The 24,705-nt window shown below is 34.4% G+C and overlaps 1 protein-coding gene across 2 annotated transcripts in view; it reads right to left on the reverse strand.

Moving 5' to 3' along the window:
* SLIT2 (slit guidance ligand 2) overlaps window positions 1-24,705 on the reverse strand; it is a 386,109-nt gene that overhangs the window by 100,155 nt on the left and 261,249 nt on the right. For both annotated transcript variants that reach the window (XM_012531743.3, XM_012531741.3), the window contains exons 8-11: window positions 22,864-23,027; window positions 20,727-20,865; window positions 2,266-2,337; window positions 1,696-1,767 (exon numbers count right to left, since the gene is read on the reverse strand). In XM_012531743.3, the coding sequence (XP_012387197.1) occupies window positions 1,696-1,767; window positions 2,266-2,337; window positions 20,727-20,865; window positions 22,864-23,027 (447 nt within the window). The remainder of the gene's footprint in view (window positions 1-1,695; window positions 1,768-2,265; window positions 2,338-20,726; window positions 20,866-22,863; window positions 23,028-24,705) is intronic.

Genomic DNA, 24,705 nt, shown 5'->3' on the forward strand with positions numbered 1-24,705 from the left:
TTTCCAAAAGAACTATGTACATGAGAGCTATGATCTTGAAGACTAAGATCCCAATTCAGCAAACAAGTTCTTTTACATGTGTTGTCATTTCTTTTCCAATTTGCCATTAGTTTATTATATATGTAGATTAGTACATAAGTTATAATCATTAATTATAATAAATATATATTTAATAAATATAATGTAATTTACTGTGATGAATGATTAACAAAATTAAAATGATTACTCTTTTATTTATCTTATTATTTCTTTTTACCATTTAATTCTCACAACCACAAGTGTCAACATCATTAAGGCAGTAGAACTTAACAGTAAACTCTGCAAGCAAGCAGATATAAATCAGAATTCTCCATCCATTTCTCTCTTTTTTTGACATTTAATGGTTATCTTTGAGGCACAGATACTTGAAGGACCAAGACTTTGTACACTGACTTGACTTTTGTTCTGTCCTTTTGTATGGCTGGGAGGTTGGCTCTGTTTACTTTGGATAGTATTACTGTCCAGGATGGTATGTACTTTACGGACAATTTGGGTGATTTAATAGAGTTTTGCATTGTGCTTTGCGATTTTAGAATCTGGCAGCCCACCCTGAGAACAGTGCATGACTGTACTTTACACTTTCTGCCAATAGTTGTTTCCCTGGTCTTGGACTTCATCTATTAAAATAAAAATCCAAAACAAAAACCAAACAGAAATGAACCTAGGCAGACACTGCAGGTGAAGTGATAGTTTTCCATTTTTTTCTTCAAAGAAAACTGCAGTTTTCTGCGCAGACCAGCATAGCAACTTGAACATCCATGTGCCCAGAAGAGCTGGTCCATCTCCTCCCCTTGGTATGAGTGTAAACTGTTACATAAACCAAAGGTGTTTATCTGAGTATCACACATGTGTATCCTGAAATTCTCACTGGCTACCATTGACTTCTGAAGTTTCTAAGTGCCCTGCAGTAATTTACAACAATAAGAACCCTTCTCTAAGCATCACCCCTTAAAAAAATACCAGATTTCATTTCCAAACTTTAAAATTAAAATTTGAAATAAAAGCTAACTCTACTCGGTGGACTTCTGAAGATTTTGTACAAGTTTGAAGGAATAATGGCCTTTATAAATTCACTTCAGAACCACTTTAATTTACATAGCTATCTCCCTGGAAGTCCTTTTGACATTAAAAAGCTCTCATACCTTCTTATCTTTGCTCTTTGAGAGATTAAAGCTGGTCTGTCAGGGAAGTCTTTAGGTGATGAAGCAGGGGTTGGGGGGCCCTCTCAATGGTCGTCTTCTACTGTTCTCTGCAAGACTTCGCCCAACATCATTCTAAAGGGGACTGTAATTGTCCCCAGAGACAGCGGCTATGGGCTTAAGGATTATCAACACAACACTGACCAGAGCACCCCAAAATAAACATTTTCCCTTTACTTCAGAAAGAAAACATTGTCAAAAAAGGGGCTCATACTCTTGCTCTCTAAACAGCAGAACTGTCAAACCTTAAAATATATACCCCTAAAAATTGGCTAATTTTAGTGGCAGGTAGCAGTTCTCCATAAAAATGATGAAATTCACTAAAGATTCATACTAATTATTATTAGTAATTCATAATAAAAAACTGAAAGAGTATAGCCCTTAAATCCAAATTTAAAACTAGAGCCACTATTCCTTGTGTATGCTGCTTTCCTTCAGTGATGTGGTCAATACTTACAGTGAATTCAGAGAGCGTAGTCCTTGGAAAGCATCTGGTGCTAGCTCAGAGATCTGATTATTGCTCAGGTCGCTAAGATTAAAAATAGGTTAGGTTAAACTAAATAGAATATCAGTGAGATTTACTGCAGGAGAAAGCTATTTATTGCCTTTGCATGTCAGTTTTGCACCTATCAATACATATATAAAATTTGCAACATGAAACATCTGAAGCATCCTAAATTAAAAAAAAAAATCACACTTTTAAATCAATTATTGGCTATTTTCCTAAATTATTATTAAAGATGGCATGTGTTATTTTTGAAAATAGAATATTTAAGAATTTGATTGCATAATATATTGACCACGTACATTCACACTAGTGTGAATTAATATGCTAAATTACAGAGAACTTTAAAAATTAATAGTTTAGCTTTTAACATTACAATATTATAGAACTAGCAACAGATAGTCACATCATTTAATATTTAATCTGTCGAGTACTTATTCATACTTAAATGGATGTCTTCGCATGGTCATGACTTGTATAATTTTTAAAAATTACACTGATTTCAGAATATTATTCACTCACATTCTTCTAAGCTTTTTATATGGTGAGAAAGCTCCAGGAGGAATGACCTTGATTGAGTTCTGTTCCAAACGTCTGCAATGAAAAAAAAATTAAGTTTTAAATAGAAATGTGAGCTCCCAGATATGTTTAATTCAAGCCATGTCAAGAAGCAAAGGTGATATGCTTTATAAGTGATATTTTCTTTTTTTTCTCAAAAAAGACTACTAAAATTAATTGTGCTCTGCCCTAAATGTGGTACAAGATTGGGAATAAAAACAAAGCAACTCTAAAAACAATAAAAATATTCTGATTTTTTAGGCATTACAAGTTCATTAATATTTAAGTCTGGAGTTTGTATAAAAGAAAGAACACCTGTAAGAAGCTAAGTTGGGAATACGTTTTGCTAACTTCAATATCAGGAAGAAATACGTTGTAACATTGAAAAGATGTAGAACATGTTTTACAGGTAACTATAACTCTTCCACAAAAGACATTATGGTTGAATACTAAATTTTATAGACCATTTCCTCTACAGAAAGCATATTATAGCTTGAAAGAATTGTTATATGCAGAAAATTAATTTTGAAGCTTCTTCTGAGGCAAAAATCCTATATTCTAAATTTATAAGTGCTACAGATATTTTCAGTAAAACTATCTGGACTCTGTCAATCCATTATGTGAATATTTCATGTGAAAACCACTGCAGCAAAGTGCACTTAAACACAACTGCCGTGTTTTTATGATGCACTAAAATCTGAGAGGTGAAAATAACCCTCTAACATTATCTATTCCATGGTTCTGCTATCAAAGGAAGACAAGATTTTACCCATCTAGTTATGAAAGACACAAAACAGTATATTTCACAGGGTGTTTTGGTAAATATTTTAGTCCATCAAAAAATGTTGTCTCTCAGCCTCATTTCTACCCATATAAATATGCTAATACACATTTCCCATCCCTTCTCCTCCCTTCTGCTCTGTATCCCAGAGAGCTGACTCCTGTGAACCATTTAGTTCAGGCTCAGTTGCTAACTGGCTTTTGTGAGACTTCATCAGTGAGAGGCACTGGTGGGAGACCCAAGGTGGGACGAAGGGAGAAGCCAGGGTATTCTCCCCTTTTCTGCCTCAGGATATGTCCTCAGCAGTGGTCTCATCTCTTCCTTAATTTTAGCTCCTGCTAAGGGCCACATCCTAACTTTGTATATCATCAACTTCTTAGTTCTCTGTAGCCCTGGGGGTGGAAGCAACTTTCTAATCTGTGTCACTTTCTAGAGCTGTTTAACTCATTTGTCATATTAAATCCCTCTGTTGAAATACCTGGCATGAGCTCCATTTTCTTGCCCAAATTTAAAAAATATATATAAAAAATACACATATATGTATATACATTTATATTGGTATATTTATGTATAAATATTATATATAGAGGCCGGCCATATATAGGCTATATATGTGTCATATACAGTGATTCATTTTTATTGAATGTTGGTAATACTTTGACATTATATGTATTACAAGCATTTAATGGACATCAGATCAACATAAATAAAATATCACTAGGAGGTAAAGTCAAATTGCTTAAATTACGGTCTTTTCTGATTCAAAGGCCTTATATTACAATATCATGTTTTCTTCAACAGTCTCAGTGTTCACCCTCTGACCTCCTTGTCTCTAAAGGTAATGGGTTTCCCCAGTCTTCACTGCTCTTGGACTCACTGTAGCATATGATATTGTGAACAATCCTTCCTCCCTTGGATGTGACTCTATATGTTCCTGATTCTCGCTCTGCTTTTCTCTTTCTATTTATGGCTTCATTTTCTAGTCCTCCAAATTGAGTTATTCCCCAAGTTTCTGTACCTTGCTCCCTCACAAATAGGTAAAATCTTTTCTGTAACTTGCAATATTAGTCCAGAAAGCGGAAGTTATTTTGTTCACATTAAAGAAAAACTTAAACTTAAGCTATTTACGAAATATGTTAAGGAAGCAAATTAAAATCACTCATATTACAGTACTCAGATCCGTGAATCTTACTTTAGTTTTTCTGCATGCATATTTACTTTATATAATTAAAATCTTACTGTACAGAGAATTTTGACTTGACTCCTTTACACTCAACATCATATCATCCATGTTTTCCTATATCATTAAAATTTTTGGAAGACATTATTTTTAATGTTTTCATGGCAATTCAATTGTCAAAATGTGCCATATTTCCTTAATCATTCCTTATTGTTAGCCGTTGAAGTTAATAATTTCACATCAATATTAATAATATTGTTTAGTTATTTTAAGATGACTAGAGCACAGCCTCCTTTTGAAGCTTTCCTTTACTTTCTTAGGTATGGTTAATTGTATATTTCTCTCTGCTCAAGGGCATTTTCTTCTAAACTCCTCTGCTCTTATCTGACTTCATTCTATTTATTTTTCACATATCCTTCCTCCACCGGATTGTTGGCCCCTAAGGGGCAGATTTACCCTAGAAGACAAGAAATAAATCTCATGAAGCAAATATGAATTTCCTTCATATGGATTATTTATCTAGGTCTTAAGAAAGGGTTACTTTTTTCAAAAGCTCTAAGTATAGCAAAGGATATTTTAATCATTTCACTGTTACATTATTGATTAGAACATTATGAATTGATGGTTTAGAGACACACTTTTTTTGCTGTGATCCATTCTTGTAGTTGGATTTTAAGAAGTTTAAAATGTAATCGACGAAAATATAGTAAAAACAAGCTATAGATGGAATACTCTTGATTAAAGGACTTTCTTCAAATCCAGGCCAATGAAACATCATTTCATTTTGTTAAAGATTTTCTCAAAATAATATAATGCAATATGAGAAAAGATAAAAATTCTTAGTGTCTAGCAGGTTTCTTTCAACAGTCATGCAAAACTAGATCATACAATTACTTTTCGTAAATATAATTTCAGTTTCTTGAAAATAAGGAATCAGCAATTATTCATTCATTCATTCAATCTGCAAATATTTAATGACGGCCCTGTGCAACATATTGTATTACATAATTGGAATTCAATGGTGATCAAAAGCAGATATGTTTATACCCTCATGGACGTTTTATTGATAAAGTGTCCAGTTTTACAGTTACATTTCCAACTAATTTGTTCAATATAAGTTTTTTTAAAAATGAGATATTCAGTACTGAGACTTCTGAAATGTCAATAACATTAACTTACAAATGTGGTCAAACTAATTCTATCGCTTAATATAATTAAAAAACTTCTTTAGAAATTTTAAAATTCATTTATTATTTTAAAGTCTCAGAACCTAGAATACTTATAATGATCACTAACTGTTCTAATGGCTTTTAAATATATATATATATATATATTTTTTTTTATGGTACGCGGGCCTCCCACTGTTGTGGCCTCTCCCATTGCGGAGCACAGGCTTCGGATGCGCAGGCTCAGCGGCCATGGCTCACGGGTCTAGCCGCTCCGCGGCATGTGGGATCTTCCCGGACCGGGGCACGAACCTGTGTCCCCTAGCATTGGCAGGCGGACTCTCAACCACTGCGCCACCAGGGAAGCCCTTAAATATATTTTATTGTAACTTAGTTTGTGTTGAATCTGCAGTTAATTTCATTGATAACTATTCCTGCTAAAGCAAACAAAACAAAAAGATATAAGTGGGCCATCTATTTTTTTAGAAAATGCATGTTCAAAAAGTTACAAAACAAAGAGAATTCATGATGAAAACATATTTAATTTTATATGCAAAAATAACAAACATAATATAGCAATACTGCAGGTATTATTCCTTACTGCAATGTCCCATGACTTAATCTACATATGGCAAACCATATCATTTACAACATATGCAACAGAAAGCTGAACAATGACATGTACAATGGATTTGCTTGCTTTTCTTTATTTATCTATTTACTTCCAACCTTGTTCCAAAAAAAGAATATTTGAAACGAAGCTTATATGGTTATTTACATTGACTCAGCAGCTAATTGGTTTTTATGGCACTGTCTAGCAGTCCGTTAAGGCACAACATAATTGCCTCCTTCATTCAAAGAGACAGATTCTCACACAGGAAAATATTCTACCACTGATAGATGTCAAACCGTAAGTTTTAAAACGTTTAAAAATGTCCATTTTCTTGTTTTCAGTGGACAAACAATAAACTAATGTGTACTTCCTGTAAACTTCTAGGTCTCTAGGATAAATAATTTCTGTGTTTCATTACAAGAACCTCATAATGTATTTGACAAACTACAAACAACACACATCTCAAATGTTGCCCTTCCTCCTAAAACAAGAGGGGGACTATTAAAACCAGATTATAAAAAATACGGAGGAAAAATATTAGAGTTTTCAGGTAAAGGTTAAAAAAAAAGGAAGGGTAAGCTGGGACAAAGTGAGAGAGTGGCATGGACATATATACACTACCAAATGTAAAACAGATAGTAAATGGGAAGCAGCCGCATAGCACAGGGAGATCAGCTCGGTGCTTTGTGACCACCTAGAGGGGTGGGATAGGGAGGGTGGGAGGGAGATGCAAGAGGGAGGGGATATGGGGATATATGTATACGTATAGCTGATTCACTTTGTTATACAGCAGAAACTAACACACCATTGTAAAGCAATTATACTCCAATAAAGATGTTAAAAAAATTACATACCTAATAACACAGCTTCAAAATATAAGAAGCAAACATTGGAAAAAAGTATAAGAAACAGACATCCACAATCATAAAAACAAACAAACAAACAAACAAAAAATTCCAGGGTTACAAAAAGAGATAGTGTAATGGCTGAGATATATTTGCTTGCTGTAGATAAAATCCACCATAATTAAGAGCCTTCCAAATGCTAGCCCTTCATAAAAAAAAAATAATAATATTTTAAATTTCAAAGTAAAAATAGATTTAGAAAACTGAGTAAGAGAGGGAGAAAATTTTATAAACCCCATATGATAAAGGAAGACTTTTTCATATAAAAGGAGCCAGAACCTTTTTCTCCACGGAATGTATGTGAACAATTCCAAAACATTTCATCGCTGTATGTACGTATATCTCAAAGCAATCTGCTGCTACACTTCATCAAAACAAGAAGGAAATTTTAGTTAGAAGTTCAATTTTAGTTAGAAGACAGTTTTCTAACTATTCCAATCAAAAAATTCACAAGTATGTTTAACCAATAAAAAGAACTTTTTCCTCCCACTCCCATATATCTTTTTCTCTTGTTCTCTACTGCTTTTTTTTTAAAAGAAATATATGTCTTCACACTTTTAGAGTTCCTAAAGAATGAATAGCTACCAATATACGTCACTTTTCTGGTGCCTATTTCAAAGATGGTAGAAAACGGGAAATTATCAGTAAATCTCTCTGCTGTAATACTGTGGACACTTAAAACTTGGAAATTATGTGCAGGTATAGCTGGGCTCTGTGGCATATAAATACTTTACCATGGTTATCAATTAGCAGATCTTACTTCAGGAAAGTATACAACATACAGTGTAATTGGGTAGTTAAATATTCCAACTAGTTCTGAAGACATTTACACTATATTAAACAACATTAGTTTATTTTAAATGACACTTTTGACTCACTAAGCTTTCAATACTCAGGCATTCGTTTCAATATTTTTCAAATTAAATTATCTTGATAAACTATAAAAAATAACATCCACATGCCAAAGCTGAAATAGCTCTCCCAAGAGGTATTTATGTTTTGTATATGTATCGACATAAAGATAAAAAGTGGAGTTTAGTGATTAAAAGTATGAGCTTTATACAGACTTGGATTAAATTCAGAATCTGCCACTGATTAGCTCTGTGGACCTTGCAAAAGTTACTGTTTGTTTCTCTGTGTCTCAGTTTCTCTTTCTGAAAAATGAGAAAATAAAACCTACTATAAATGTTTTGGTAAAAATTATGAGATGTAAGAAACATATATGGTATGTTTTTTCCTGCTCAAAAAATAGTGGAAAAAATTAAAATGAGGATATATATGTGTATATATGTAACATATAATATATGGCATTATATAATATAATGTCTATAGCATGTATTAGTCACACATATACACACAGATTATAGAAAGGAATAAATCTGACACATGACTTGATCTCTAATGTGAAATAAACATTTATGGTTCCAAAACACATTTTAAAACAAATTAGCAAAATAGTTTTGCAGATAACTCCCAACCGTCTATTAAACACATACACTCAAGCATCATTCACATACATGGAGGCTGAAAAAAAAATAAAAATGGTTGCTATTTCCATGATCAACATGATTAAAATAGAGCCCTTACTCTAATCTGAAAACTGAAAAACTCAAAAAAAGTTTTTACACCACCAGTAAAGTATGAGTTTGGATTGAGTGTTCCTGTAACATACAGCCCAGATGCTGATTATACATGGCAATAAAACTGACAGTTCTTTGCATTTTCCCCATCTGCTTTTAACGTAAATGGCAAAAACAGCTGCCAAAGAACAGAACAGATTTAATGGGGTGAAGGCTGGAGCTGCAGAATGACTTTAGTTTTTGAGTCATGGACTGCTGAGTGTAGCCAAATATTCTCATCATAGGTAACACCAGTCCTGCATTTGTAAAGGAGGAAGCAGCGATATTACTTTGACATCAGGGATCCTCTTGCCTATTACATAATAATTCTAAAGTAAGTACTTTATATTTTTGGAATATTACTTCTAACTTGAGCAGTAAATGCATGCCATTGAAATCCTTCAGATGTCTCTACATAAAATGACCCAAGATTATCTTAGACTAGAATATTATTGCTGTTATGTAATTGCGATTTCCAGGACTTTTTAAGTTTAACAAATATTTTTAACAGCTGAGTGAATATTGGCCTCTAGAGAGACATACTTTGCATATAGCTAGCATTTTTGCCTTAAGACTCTGTCCATCCTAATTGATTATCAGCGATCCCTATGTTGGGATGACTTGTTCCTGAAAATTGTCCACTTCCTTTATCTTATTTTATTTCTTGTGATGTCATTCTGGGGACATTTCCCTCAGTGCAAATTCAATTGATGTTTTCATAATAAAAATAATTCTTTTTCCATTTGGTCTTTAAGCATTTAAAGCAAAACAAAAATGTGTGTGTGTGTGAGTTCCTATTGACCTCATATTTCAGGCAATGAACTTCTGAATGAGTGTTAAAATTTTTATGTATATATTTATATGGACACACTCAAATGCAAAAGAAAAGTACATTCAATACACAGAATCACATAATTTAGATTTAGAGGGAAAAATGGGCTAAGACACATGGCTCGCCGATTTCAGGGGCACAGAGTACAGATTCATAATGTCAGTAACACTCAGTTTTCATAATTTTTCTTTTGCAATCCAAGAAAGACAAATGCAAGTTTTGCTGCTTTGTTTTTCATTATAACTAAAACCTCGTGGACGCTTAATATGAGTTAGGCACTGAGCTAAGTCCCCCATTTGGTAATAATTTTAGTTTTAAAAACATTATGCAAATTACCTTTATACATCATTTGTTTAACAGTATTACTCTGTGAATAGATAGCAACTAGCCTTCTCCCCGATGCCTGTACTGAGTTATTGTCCAAGTCATCCGTCATTTTCCCCCTAAAGTTCAGATAACACTGTGATCACTAGTAGAATTTGAACCAAACAAATTTTCAACTTACTCTTTCTGGCTGATTTTACAACCATAAATCAATAACTTAATTCTTTAAAAAAGTGACAATTTCATTCACCTGAGAATGAATACTACTTTGTGCCCCAGCTGTTTTCATTTCTATGTTAAAGTCTACATAGGTCTTATTTACATCTGATGGGTCTCCATTTCTTTCCTGTAGAAGTTTTTAGTGACTCAACCACAACAGCACTTGGGTCATTTCTTGGAATAACTTCTCACTAGTATCTGCTGCTAAGCCTGTCTTTATCATGCCTTATGTAACTGTTTGTATCACAAGTGGATTCTCTACTCCATGTTAGAGTGATTTTTCTAACTAACAAATCAAATCATACTACTACACTGCTCAAAATTTCCCCTTGTATCCTGTTAACATCAGGACAGTGATTCTTCAAGATTTTGCTTGTACTTTATGTTCTAACAACTAAAACTGTTTTAATTTCTCAAAGACACATGACTCTTTCACTTTTCTTGGGCTTTGCACATGCTCTTTCCACTGTCTAGAAAGCCCACAATTCCTCTGCCTTCAAAACACATCCTCATACCCCAAGATTCTTTTAGTCTCCCAGGGAAATCAAGATATTCCCTTCTCTGTGCACATGTATTTCTCCATGCATATGTATTTTATTACTTATCATATAGCTTTTAAAATTTCTGTGTGTGTAAAGCTTCAATTCTCTGCATTGTAAACATTTTGAAAGCTGGAACTGTGACCTCTCATCCATAATGCCTGATGCAGAGTAGGCACTCAAAAATATTTGTTGACTATGTAGTACATGAAAAAAATGTTACTTTTCCACATGCCATTGTCTGCTGCAATAATGTTCCTCAGACTCCTTGGGATTTTTAAGAGAAACCAGTTGGAGCATCTGCTTTGCCTTACCACTCTAGTCATTTTAACATTTCTTTTTCACCAATTTATTTATAATTTTACCATACTTATTTTCACATCTTAACTAATATTACAAAAGTTTGATTCATTCTTCTATACGTTTCTCTTATGAAAGGCACTGGGGTTTCCTTCCGAAATGATCAAACGACAACAACAAAAGCATATAAAGAGTGTGTGTGTGTATACGTATATATAACATACACATTATACATATAAATTTTTGTGAAATTAGGTACAAATAAGAAAAAAAAATCAATATATTGAAAAGGCAACCAAGAGAATGGGAGAAAATATTTGCAAATCATATATCTGATAGAGGGTTAATAACCTAAATATGTAGAGAATTCATACAACTCAATAGCAAAAAAGCAAATAATCAAAATAATAAATGAAGAAAGGAACTAAATAGATATTTTCCCAAAGAAAACATACAAACCAAGAGTAGGTACATGAAGAGGTGCTCGACATCACTAATCATCGGAGAAATGCAAATGAAGAACACAATGAGATATCACACCAATCAGGATGGTTATTATCAAAAAGATAAGAGATAAATGCTGGCAAATATGTGGAGAAAAGGGACTCTTCATACACTGTTGGCAGGAATGTAAATTGGTACAACCATTATGGAAAACAGTATGTGGTTCCAATAAAACTGATATTGAACTACCATATTCTCTAGCAATCCCACTCCTGGGTTTATACCTGAAGGGATTGAAATCACTATCTTGAAGAGATATCTGAATCTCTGTGTTTACTGCAGCTTTATTCACAACAGTCAAGATATGGAAAAAACCTACATGTCCTACAACAGATGAATGGATAAAGAAATTGTGGTATATATACAATGGAATATTACACAGCCATAAAAGTAAGGAAATCCTGTCATTTGTGACAACATGGATGAACCTGGAAGGCATATGCTAAGTGAAATAAGCCAAACGGGTAAATACAAATAATGTATGCTACCATTTACATGCAGAATTGAAAAAAAAATCTGATTTCATAAAAACAGAATAGAATAGTGGTCGCAGAGGTTGGTGGCTGGGAAGATGAAGGTCAAAAGGTATAAATTTTTAGTTATAAGAAGAATAAGTTCTGAGGGTCAAATGTACGGCACAGTGACTACAGTTAATAATATATTTCAAATATTATATACTTGAAAACTGTGGAGAGTAGAACTTAAGCATTCTTACCACACACAAAAAAAGAGTTAACTATTTGAGGTGATGAATGTGTTAATTATCTTGATCTTGGTAATCATTTCACAATGAGTAAGTATATCAAATCATCATGTTGTAGCCTTTAAATATATACAACTGTATTTGTCAATTATTCCTCAGTAAAATTGGAAAAAAGGAAGTAAATTGAGGGAAATAAGAGCAAATAATTTTCTTTTCATGAACCCACACTCTTAATAAAAATGAATTCTCTTTACAAAGATGATTATCCTACTATTTCATTCAATAGGAATTAAAGATTGTTCAAGATATGCATACAAAATTGAGAATTTTGCCAAAATAAAGATGAAAACGTTCCAATGATTATTAGTGAACTCAATAATGGTCTATGGAACTACAGGTTTAGTTTAGTTTTAAATGTATTTTACGTAATTTATCTTGTACTATTTTGCTGTGGAACTATCAAAATTGCTGTAGGGATTACACTAAGCACGGCTACTGATGACTAAGAATTAAGTGAGATGTTTGTTGTGAGGAAACTCAGTGGTGATCTTAGTTTGTATACTGAACAATGAATTGGCTTTCTGCATTCTGTAAGAAGCTAAATTATTATGTCTTTTTCTAAGCTCCTAACTTATGATGAAATCATGATGTGAAAACTTCAGAGATATTTTATCGATATTGTCTAAATAGTAAAGTCAAGGTAATTTACATGTGCTATAAAAATTAGTCAAACTGTTATGTTATATTTATTTTTAAAATTTATTTTCAAAATTTGGGCATAATTAAAAGAAAATGAACCAATTACACAGCATGACAGCTGTGTTATTAACTGAGATATTCCTGAGTGCATGTTAAATAGTCAAAAAGTCATGCTTGATATCATGAGTACCTGTAACTTTCCTAATAAGCTAGTATAGAATAGGTTATTTAACAAGTTGATCAAATCTAATTTACATATCCCTACCAACAGAAACTTTGAAATATGCAGATTCAAAATTTGGCAAGTATTATTTAATAGAAATAAGGATGCCCCTTTTGGAAGGGGCAAATGCAGAAATAGCATGCAAAAGGGTTAAACACAGGAAGAGCGCCTAAACAGAAATGGAGGCAAAGATGTATTTTTAAAATTATATTCAGTATCATAAATGCAGTTTGTAATCAGAGCATTCAAGAATCATTCTCACTTTCATTTCTTTATAATTATGCATGCAAATGATCCAGAGTAAACAAAAGGGAAAAAAATGTACTCCTAACTTCATATCCAACCTCTAATACTGTGAATCTCTTTGAAATAGGCTTCTTTACTACTAGCAGAGTAAAAGCAGTCCAATAAATTTATACAACAAAGTGAGTTCCCTTTCCATTTTACCTATTTGAATAGTACATCCAAAACAAATACTATAACTTCTGAAAATTTGCAATACATCTTAGAAAACAGAGACAGCCCTCATAAGACCTGGCCTAAGAACTTTGCTACCATACTTTCCTTTCCCGAAATTTGAACGCTTCCTTATCTTCTCTCAGACAAATAAAAGGAAGAATTGTATGGCTCCCAGCTTTGGAGCCCTGAAAAATGCAACCAAGATTAAAAGCAGTAAGACCTAAGAGTGAACAAGACATACTAAATTGTTCAACCTATGTTTTTACTAACTGTTCTCCGTGATTTATGGAATTTCTGTATAATGGTTTGGACAGGTGCTACGCCACAGAAAATCTATAACTGGATTGAAGAGAACTAAATGTCTACTTTACAGCAATCTATCACATCACATTCAAAGTATTACACCTCAAGACAAGATTTAAGAAATTAATTCTGAGGATTTGAAATATAGAGAATCAATTTGCTATTAATGATTTTGTTGCCATGGGTCAGGCCTTGTATAGACTTGCCTAAGGCATTCCATGTGTATGAAAACAAGGTACCCAACCAACAGTGTTCAAAGCAGCCAAGTGCTGGAAAGATTCCAGGGCAGCAACAACTTCTTTCTTCTAAACCTAATTTTACCTGATATTACACATTCTATTTCCCCCTATCTATCTTCATTAGTCCATACTTCTTTGTCACATTTTCTTTTACTAGGAAGAATGGAGGCTTGGAGGCTCTCCTGATTGTATGTCCCAGACCCCACACCCCAGTACTGTTCTTCTCCCCGCCCACACTGTGCTAAGTTTTGGGACAAAAATGGTGAGGAAAAAAGACATGATCCTGCCCTCATTAAGCTTGCAGTCTAATAGGGTAGTTTGACATTAACCAGAATATCAAATTAAGCTGTGATAACTTCTATGTAGACAAAATCTAGGGAGATATGAAATTACTTAATAGAGACTAGGAAAGAAGACAACAGTTGTAGATATAAAGTCATACGAAACAGTTCTTAGTTTTGTAAACATTCCTATACCTTCATGCCTTGTCTTTCTCTATGCTCCTTCTGTGTTCCCTTCACATGTAAGTTTCTTAAAGTGTCCTGTTTTTCTGATATCTACCTCTCTTCATTTTTTTCAATCATCCCTTTTATAATATCCCAACAAGCTAAGCCACATCTATCTTTCTTTTGCAGCTGGATGGAGGATGGAAAACAGGCTTTGGAGTCAAATAAATCTAAGACTGAGGCCAGTTTAGTCACTTCATAATTGAAGAGTTGTTTTTTTACAAGATTTCTTAACTTTTTTGAGCCTGGTCTTTTTTTAAATAGCAAAATGAAGTTGTCAACTTTTGAGGGATTTGAGGTAAACGTCTATAGGCTTTGTTACAGAGAAAATGTGACCTTAGAGAAAGATGTCTAAGATGTGTGTAAAAAGATTGAATTAATTATTACATCTAAAGAAGGAGGGTACCTATTAGATACTGGCTTGGTCAACCTAGAGCAGAAAAAAGTTGCTCTCAGATGCATGTAGAGAGTAGAATCCAAGCCAGGACAGGAAGCAGGGAATTTAACAAAGGAATTTTTAGTTAGCCCATTTTAGCTCATTTCATTAAGCATTCTATTCATAACTTTTTTTCATTAAAATTTCTCTTATTGATTTTATGCTTAAAAAGCATCGTTTCATTTTTCTATGGGAAGAGAATGGACTGCTCCTTCAGATTTTTTTTTTAATCGTGCTTAATATAACTCCACCCTTTCAGAGACAAATCTGCTTTAAATGTTTAATTTTTACATTATCCATTCATTCAATAAATATTTATCTTATATTTATCAAGGGCCTACTATGTGCCAGGAACTAGATTTGTTGCTGGGTGTTCAGTGGTGATTAGAACAGAAGCAGTTCCTGTCTTCATAGAGCTGTTTTAGTAGTGAAGACAAACACACAACACAAATATATATATATATATATATATATATATATATATATATCCATATACATATATGGATATATAGTTACAAAATGTAATAATTAAGTGCAGTCAAAATCAGATTTCTAGTCTGCAAATGGGAGGACAGATCCTGGACCATGGTAAAATCATCAGGATAATGAGGCCTCTTGGAGAAATAAAACCAACCTTTATCTAACACATGCCTCTGCATTAGTTTTCCTATTTTATTTAAATTGCACAAATACACCCATCAAAGGTCAATGAGAAGATCAAATGCTACAATATGTGCATAGTATCCCACACTGCAGGCATTAGATAAATGCTAGTCTCTTTTCTATTCCTTCTTCTCCAATTATTTCAATTCTGACTTTAAAAGTTCCCTTCTATATCTTAACAAATTTAAGCACATACCACAGTGTGAAGTTATAGTTGCAAGCACAAATCAGATAAAAGGAAAGGGTGAGGCAAGTTTTTGTACCCAGATTTACAGGCAGTTGATCACTGCTACATATCACACACACATACTTTCTTTTTGTCACAATATGAGATAGTTACAGGAATAAAGACACACTAAACAGTAGGAAGTCAACTCAACATTACTGAATGAAATGTCTGATAATTTTCAGTAAAGAAATTCTACTAATAATTTACTGGTAAAATCCAATTTTAAAACATTATATGAAAAATATGAAGGGAGTTTATAATGTTCAGTTCATCATGTATTAAAAATATAGAATGTATAAAAATTTTTAAAGATGTTGCTAACTTTATTTCTACACTTTATGAATCTTACTGATTCTTTTTTTTTTTTTTTTTTTTTGCGATATGCGGGCCTCTCACTGCTGTGGCCTCTCCTGTTGTAGAGCACAGGCTCCGGACGCGCAGGCCCAGAAGCCATGGCTCACGGGCCCAGCTGCTCCGTGGCATGTGGGATCCTCCCGGACCGGGGCACAAACCCATGTCCCCTGCAACGGCAGGCGGACTCTCAACCACTGCGCCACCAGGGAAGCCCCTTACTGATTCTTTAATAAAAAAGTAAACGAGTAATAAAAGAAGTGAGTCACTAAGCTAGTAAGTTGTGCCACTATAATGAATGGTAATGGGTGTATTTTGTTGGAGTTGAAGATCAATATGATTTATTACCAGATGCTCTACTGATAAAGCTGATAATGTAATAATCAGAGAAGTAAAATTCACCTAGAGCTTCACATATGTTTTCATCTCTACTTATGAATTTATTATAGCTTTGCCTGATAAACCACCACCTCAACACAGACAAACTCATTGGGACATATTAGTTAGTCTAACTTTTATGCTACTAAATTCCACCATCATACAAAATCTATAGAGCATACAAAATGTAAGAAAAGCTCTGTGACAAAAAATAAAATAGACTACATGAGATAAACCATTTGAAATGTTTCATATTCCTTTCAGTCTGTTATGTCTACAACTCACTCCTCTTTTGTCAACCAGCAACAGCATTTTTGTCTCCTTTTCTATCATCAGGATTTGATCAATCCCCTCCTGGGCCCAGAACAATCTTGCTTCCACATATATCTTATCTAACTCTCACACTCTCATGTCTCTCTAAACCTATTCTTCCTCTCTGACTTTCTAATGACTGCAGGTTTCTGCACCTTAAAATAAACCCATCTGTCCTTTATCATTGCAATTGTCTTCTTTAAAAAATCCTTTCTCAGCTAAACTCTTCATACTACTCCATATCTGCTCTCTCCAATATTCATCACCTCTGACCTTTCTTAACACTCTGAAGAGCGGCTTAGTTACCTATCACTCTATCTTGAATCCTTCAAGAACAATATGCTGGTCAAATTGTAAGACCTGTTCTCAGATCTCCTCTTGGTTCATCGCCCGGAGTTATCTGACTCGGAGGATCATTTTTCCCAGAAGCTCCTTCCTCCCTTACCTATTGTGGCCCTCTGCTGTTTTTGTTTAGTTCCCTCGGGTTTCTCTTCTGTTTTTCTCCTTTCCATTGGCCATCTGATGGCGTTAACCATCTACGTGTTTGTTTGTTTTTTTTTTTATAATATTAATTACTCCAAAATCTTTGCCTCAAATCCCGTTTTGTTCCAAATTATCATAGCCTGTATTATTTTAGTGTCTCTAAATATCTTACTGGAATTTCAGTATCTCACAAATTTTGCTCACCATCATCTTCCTTCCTAGTTTTGGTCCTGTTCCTCAGCTTCTTATATACAACGCCATAACCACCATCTCCCCAGCCCTCATACTTGAAATTTTGGCATCATCTTTGAGTCCTTTTTCTCATCTCATCAAAGGCAAAATCCTATTAATTCTGCTTCTGTATTAGCTATCATAGCTGCTTCCACATCATCATTCCTACTATTACTTACTAGCTCCTGCTCTCATGACATCTCCCCTCGACCAACATAACAGTCTCCTAAGAAGCCTTAAGCCTGGTTTTCTCTCCTTTTGCCAAACCACTGGTGCACAGCTGTCAGATTAATTCTTCTTATTCAAACTCCTGTGTTCAAATGCATTCCAAAGAAAGATTTAGATCCTTATACTCTCAAAGTCCTCCATGAATTAGCTCCAACCTACCTTTCCAACTTTGTTTCCTTAACTCTCTCAGGTACCAAATACCAATCAAATTGAGTTCCTGTGTGGCAGTATCTTGGATTTCCATTCTTATCGCCTATGCTGATAAGGTTCATTACTTCTGAAAGCTCTTTTCTCGTCTTTGCAGTTCCATTCACTAATTATCCTTCAAGGCCTACCGCACACGTTACCTCCTACATGAAGGCTTGAGATTGAGGTATCATTCAATGAGTACTATCGTCTAAGCACATGAAGCTCTACATGTGTTAATTCTTTCACTACAAACCGACAACACTTAGTTCAGATGAGGAGATAATCCCATAGAGGATAAGTAACTTGCATATGGTCTCACAGTTAGTAAATGATAGGTAGACCTCGGGTTCTAACTAAAGCTTTCTGACTCTAGTTAGCCACTGTAACTTGTTCTCCACTTTACGCCCTCTGTAATAAATACCTTGAACTTACATTTAAGTCTTTAATCCATTTTGAGTTTATTTTTGTGTCTGGTGTTAAGGAGTGTTCTAATTTCATTCTTTTACATGTAGCTGTCCAGTTTTCCAGCACCACTTATTGAAGAGACCGTCTTTTCTCCATTGTATATTCTTGCTTTCTTTGTCACAGATTAGGAGACCATAGGTGTGTGGGTTTATCTCCAGGCTTTCTATCCTGTTCCATTGATTTATATTTCTGTTTTTGTGCCAGTACCATACTGTCTTGGTTACTGTAGCTTTGTAGTATAGTCTGAAGTCAGGGAGCCTGATTCCTCCAGCTCTGTTTTTCTTTCTCAAGACTGCTTTGGCTATTTGGGGTCTTTTGTGTTTCCATAAAAATTGTAAAATTTTTTGTTCTAATTCTGTAAAAACTGCCATTGGTAATTTGATAGGCAAAGCAGAAATAGAGTCACCGATGCAGAGAACAAACTTACAGTCACCAAGGGGGGAAAGGGGGATGGGATGAATTGGGAGATTGGGATTGACATATATACACTACTATGTATAACTAATGAGAACCTACAGTTTAGCACAGGGAACCCTACTCAATGATCTGTGGTGACCTAAATGGGAAGGAAATCTAAAAAAGAGTGGATATATGTATATGTATTACTGATTCACTTTGCTGTACAGCAGAAACTAACACCACATTGTAAAGCAGCTATACTCCAATAAAAATTAATGAAAAAAATAAAAACCTTTAACTTTATTTTTTCCTCTCTTACGACATGTATTACTTTGTACCTCATTTTATAGCTTTTAATTTGCATGTCACTTGATGGAGATCTGTGGAGAATTCATGCTGTCTTTATGTAATAATAAGTGTTTACTTAATAAATGCTTGTGCCTGGAGAGATGGATATACTATTTCTCTGTGGGAACAGCTACTATGTCTTTCTACTATCTACTCCATCATATATTACATCTTCTAAGATGAGAGGCCTTATGTAATCTGTGGCTTTAGAATTAGATGGAGATGTCGTTTTTGAAGCATTATTTTCCATGATGCCTCAACATGCACCTCTTACTCTAATTAGACTCAACTGTGCAATCCCTAAAACAAAATGCTCACTGCCACCTCTGCCCTTTGTCCCCAATGTTTCTCTGTCGCAGAATGTCTCTTGCCTCTTCCCAAGCCATATATTGTTCTTCTTTCAAGGTTCAGCTAAAAAATACAAATGTCTTTTATGGCCAAGGTAGTGTTTCATCAATTAAAAATTTGATGAGAATAATATTATTATGTGCATACATATATTCTTTGTCTGTGTCAAGTACTGCATCTCTCTAAGTACACTTTTAAGCACATATTAAATACTTTAAAATAATGTTAGTGGGTCTTATGAATTAAGATTATTCTCATATAAGATAAATTAGGGCAGTTAACAGTTGAAAAAAATAATGAACAGTTCTTGAAAATAACTTAATTTTTTTGGTGCCTACTATGAAGGCCTATCTAAAGACGTTGATCCTACTTTATTATTTCAACCAAATATGTCCCAAAATATTTACTTAATTCAAATTTAGAATTAACTTCTAAAACAGTATATGGTAGGCTGGGTGGTTAAGAGGTGCTTTCTTAGTTAATAGATATTAAGGTAAAGATTTTTCCTAATGCTTACTTCCCAAGATGGTAAAAGTAGTCCTCTTTACATCTTATGTGACCTTGTTTTAGCCACATGACTTACATTTGGCTAGGACACAGAAATGAATCCAGCAGCTGCATACAAAATAGGTATGAAATATTTTGTTGAGAGAATTTAATTTTTGATGGAGGTAGCCATTGGCTCAAATAAGCTAAAATCCTCACTAATTTAAAAATCTTATACATTTTGACTTGATAATATTATTTTTATCCTTCGTGGTGGACTATACAACGATTCAAACAAAACAGTGAAACTGCATTTTAAAACGTGTTGTCTTGAGAAGGCAGACATCATCTAGTTATCTTGTTTCTACGATTTATTACCCCAGCTTGGTTTTTCTTTTATTTTTCACCACTCCAAGCTAGAAATGGGTAGAAGCAGATCTCCAGAACCAATTGGATAAATGAGGTACTCATACTCTTATTTTTCCTAAAGCGCCTAATAACACCTTCTGAAGAAAAGGGAAAGTATTATTTTTCCTTGAAATGCATTCCTTTTAATTCTACCTGTGTTGAAAAAAAAAGAAAAATCCTAGCCACTTCAATAAGATATTTAATTAAACAGAGTCAAGGTCAATACAATTCTGAAAGAAACATTTGTCTAAGCTAATGGATCAGTTTGGCCTTTGATAAACCCAGAATCTCCTAAAGAAAGTCATGGCTTAGGTTACTGGGGAGGTGGGGGGATATGAGGGAATTCAGGGAACATACATTTCCGTGATAGTCTCTGGCAGATTTGTGGGGATCTCAGTGAGACCTTTCCCACGGCAGTCTACGATATTGTTGCTACAGGTACAAGCAGCTGGACAATGCAAAACACTGCAAGACGGCGCCATAAATGATTGGTGACCTGAAAAAGAAACAAACGGAAGTTATAGTTTTTCCTCCTCAATCTCATCATTGTGAAACACACAAACTTAGCTAAAATAACAAAGCACGTTATTAAACAGAAATGCATTTCTCTAAACACCTGATTATAAAATGATACTATATTTCTACAATATATTTTAGGAAGCATGCATGTATGTTTTGGGGTCAGTACTGACAAAGCAAATGAGATTTTTAAAACTAATTACAAAAATGATAATTTTTAAAATTTGAAAGATTTGTGAGAGAGGTTAAATTGTGATTTGAAACTAGAATTCTATTCAAATTTATTATGAGTTCCAAAAAAAGCAGCAACTTCAGACTAATCTATATTTCATTTCTAATAAGCTTAGATAGAGCATGGTCTTTATTGAATTTAAGTAGCTTAACTTACTTTAACTCAAAGAAGGAAATGAAAACAGTAAAACTTCCCTCTTGGTAGACATAACTGTCTAAATAAGTAATCATGTGCCAATAAGTGTGGGGGAAATAGATGATGCTAAGTTTGATTTCTGGGTAGGTTCAAAATTACCGCTTTTTTTGAAGTTGTAATAATTTGTATCAGGTCATTCTGTTAGTTGTAATCTAGATGATTCCTTTCTTGACTTTGTATGGCTTAAAATTTTAGGGTAAGTAGTTACCCAGAGGTATATATTTTACTACTCAGTATTGAAATTTTACTGTTCAAATGGTGAACAACAGGCTGTCAGGCATTTTGTACCAAATAGGCATCTGCAAACGCTGGGTTTGTCCCTGCAGCAGGGCCAGACCTCTCTGCCCTGCAGAGAAAGGGCCCGAGTGGTGGTGATACCCGGGGAGGAAGCTACAGGCTAATTACTAACCAGGTCCCTCTCAACAAGTTCTCACACTTTACAAAAATAGTCTCAGTCTAAACAAGAAACGTGAACTTGCCTTCTTCCTCATCTAGAAAACAGGAAGGAAAAAAGTGAAAAGAGAAAAAAGTGGTTAGTAACGAATTGTTAGTCATTTCCTTACTTAATTTTTTATAAAGCAATCAGACCTACTGAGCACATCCCATGACATTATAAGAAAATTTTGTTTGGGTTACAAAAAGCATGAGAAAATACATTAAAAGGTCTAAAGGACAGCAATAAAATAGAATCCTGAACTAGTATGTCTTCTCACTCTTCCTTTAGGAAACTGCTATTTATGATGCATTACAAATATTTAAAATGTTTGTTTTATTGTTATTTTGAACAGACACTTCTGAAGCAGAAATAATTTATATGGATTGGGAATCAGACTGCCTAGGTTGAGATCCTTGGACTTAACTCTACAACCTTCGACAAGGTTACTTACCATTTCTTTTTCTCAGCATTTTAAACTTTAATGTAATGTTACATTTCTCGACAGATGTTATGAGGGAGGTAAAAATGAGGTAAATATTTGTGAAATACTTAGACTGATGCTTAAGCACATAGAAAGAACTAACTGAATGTCACCTATTGACACTTTACATAACCGGTGTCTTATTTTTGTTTTCAGATTTTTGTTACTAAAGTTAGTCATTTATCTCTTAGGTAGGACTGCATCACATGAAAAGTATTTTGTCACTTTGCAACTACAGTTCTGTTACTTTTTCAATTTCCCAGCCGGGATCCAAGATTAGTTCATCATTTTTGCAATTGTTAACATCAAAATAGAAATAAATTCTTACTTAAAGGTAAAATCATGAGTAGCAAACAGAACTGTAATTTAGGAATTTCTTATCTTTCCCTTGGACTGAAAACCGAAAAATCCTTCATCATAACTTAGGTGAAAGTAATCAGTAATTGCCAACCATGCACGAATGTCTTAGAGCCTATGACATCATCCCTAACACAGAGGATTTCCACAGAGTGATTAGTGCATAACTGCACATTAGTGAGGAACAGTGAAACCTCTGAAGCATGCACCTTACACAGTTCCTTACATCATAGCATACGGGAATATGAAAACAGAAAGGTTCTTTCTCCCTTACCACTGCAGACAAATTCTCGTTTTTGAACCTCAGCTACGTTATGGCCCCTTAGGTGGGATGGCCCCATACACTGAGTGTAGAGGCCCACCCGAGGCCTTTGGCGTAGCCAGTCCGAGAGCCAGGCCAGGTGGCAGTCACAATACAGGTTGTTCGAATGGAGTCGACTAAATGAGAGCCAAGAAGTTTAAAGCAAGAAAACAGAAAAGAGTCATTTCAAAACTTGGAAAATTCATTCATAATAACATGTAACTTCGTCTCTACCTATAAATAGGTTAAAGCTTAATAAATGCCAATCTAATTATTTTCCTAAAAATTAAACTGGTTTATAACCACAGACTCAAGTCCCTCTTCATCTACCTCTGAGCTAAGCAAGTATACAGAAGCTTGAACATGACCATGAAAATCTTTTGCCTGCGTCTATTCAAAGGGACAAAGAGACACAAAGAAGTCCAAGGCAAATTGCTCTGCAGTCCCAACATACTGGCAGCCAGTGGGGGTGGGGTGGAGGAATGGGGAGGTCTGGGCTCAGGCAGGGGTAGGAGGCATGTTAAGAAAAGTTGTGGCTCCCAGTTTGAAATACCAGTTAGTCTTGTCATTATTAGTCTCTGTGGCAACTGCTGGCAAAACTTTTTTAGCAGGTCACTTTCATTTTTTGCTGAACCCGACAGAATAATAATTCAATATAAACCACTTCTTTTCACATCCCTATTCTGATTTCCTTCTTTTTGTTTAATCGCAGTAAAAGGGATTAGCTGCTTTTGGCTCTTGGGGACATAGCCTCAAAGAGCAGGAACTGAAATTAAAAGACATAAATGGCTGGGAGTGAAGTAATTATGCCAGCCCCCTCTACGCTGGCAGGGGTCCACACCAGATCATGGATCCCTTCCAAGTGGTAAATAGCACTTCTCCATTAATAAAATATCAGACAAATGTATCCACTAAATTAGGTAAATGACTTCAAACTGGCTTTTATGTTTTTTCAAACTAAAGAAAAGGACAGCCAAAGCTATAAATCAAAGCATCATTCCCAGAATCATCTATGCCATGGTAATACCATTTTAGCCCTTTTTAGCTGATGTGCTCGATTATAACCCAATAACAGTAATGGATATTAAAACATGGAACCCAGTCCAGAAAGCTAATTGGACCATAAAAATGGAATTTTTAAGTAGCAATGATAATACAGAATAATGAAACAACCAAAGCAAGGGAATTTAAAGTCAGATGACTGTTTTACATTCTCCTTGAGCCTGGAGGTATGGAATAGACTGTCTTGCATCCAAACTAGACAGCATGCCACAGGACAGAAAGGCACATTTTGGGAAGGCTGGGTGACCTCTGGTGAAGTTTGCTTGGAGGTCAAAGTGGCATCTTTTGGAAGCCACAAGGCACATTCCACATCATTGCTCTCTAAATATTTCCATTGAAACCAAGTACATTACGATGATTCAATTAGATGTGCACACATTTGAAATGAGAAAAGAATATAAAAATTTAAAAACCTGATTAGTAAGACAAACTGTAGTGGATTTCCACAAGAAAATAAGACTCACTGTACTCACTATACTATTTAATTTGTTTTTAAAAACTTAGCTAAAACTAATGAGAAACCAACTTCATTAAATATAGTTTGAGTGAACTGGGCTCTTCATTTTGCCAGTTAGTCTCAATCTGATAGCCCCAAGAAAACAAAACTTAGTTATGCCTGCTTACTTTTAGAATGATTTTATTTTGCTAAATTATATTCCAAGGAAATTATATCCCATGAAGAGCTCAGTTTTAGTGAGGAAAAAATGACATTAGTATTGGTATTATCTAATTCATTAAAAAGTGGCAATTCAA

The sequence above is a fragment of the Orcinus orca genome, chromosome 4, assembly GCF_937001465.1.
Source record: "Orcinus orca chromosome 4, mOrcOrc1.1, whole genome shotgun sequence".
Lineage (NCBI taxonomy): Eukaryota > Metazoa > Chordata > Mammalia > Artiodactyla > Delphinidae > Orcinus > Orcinus orca.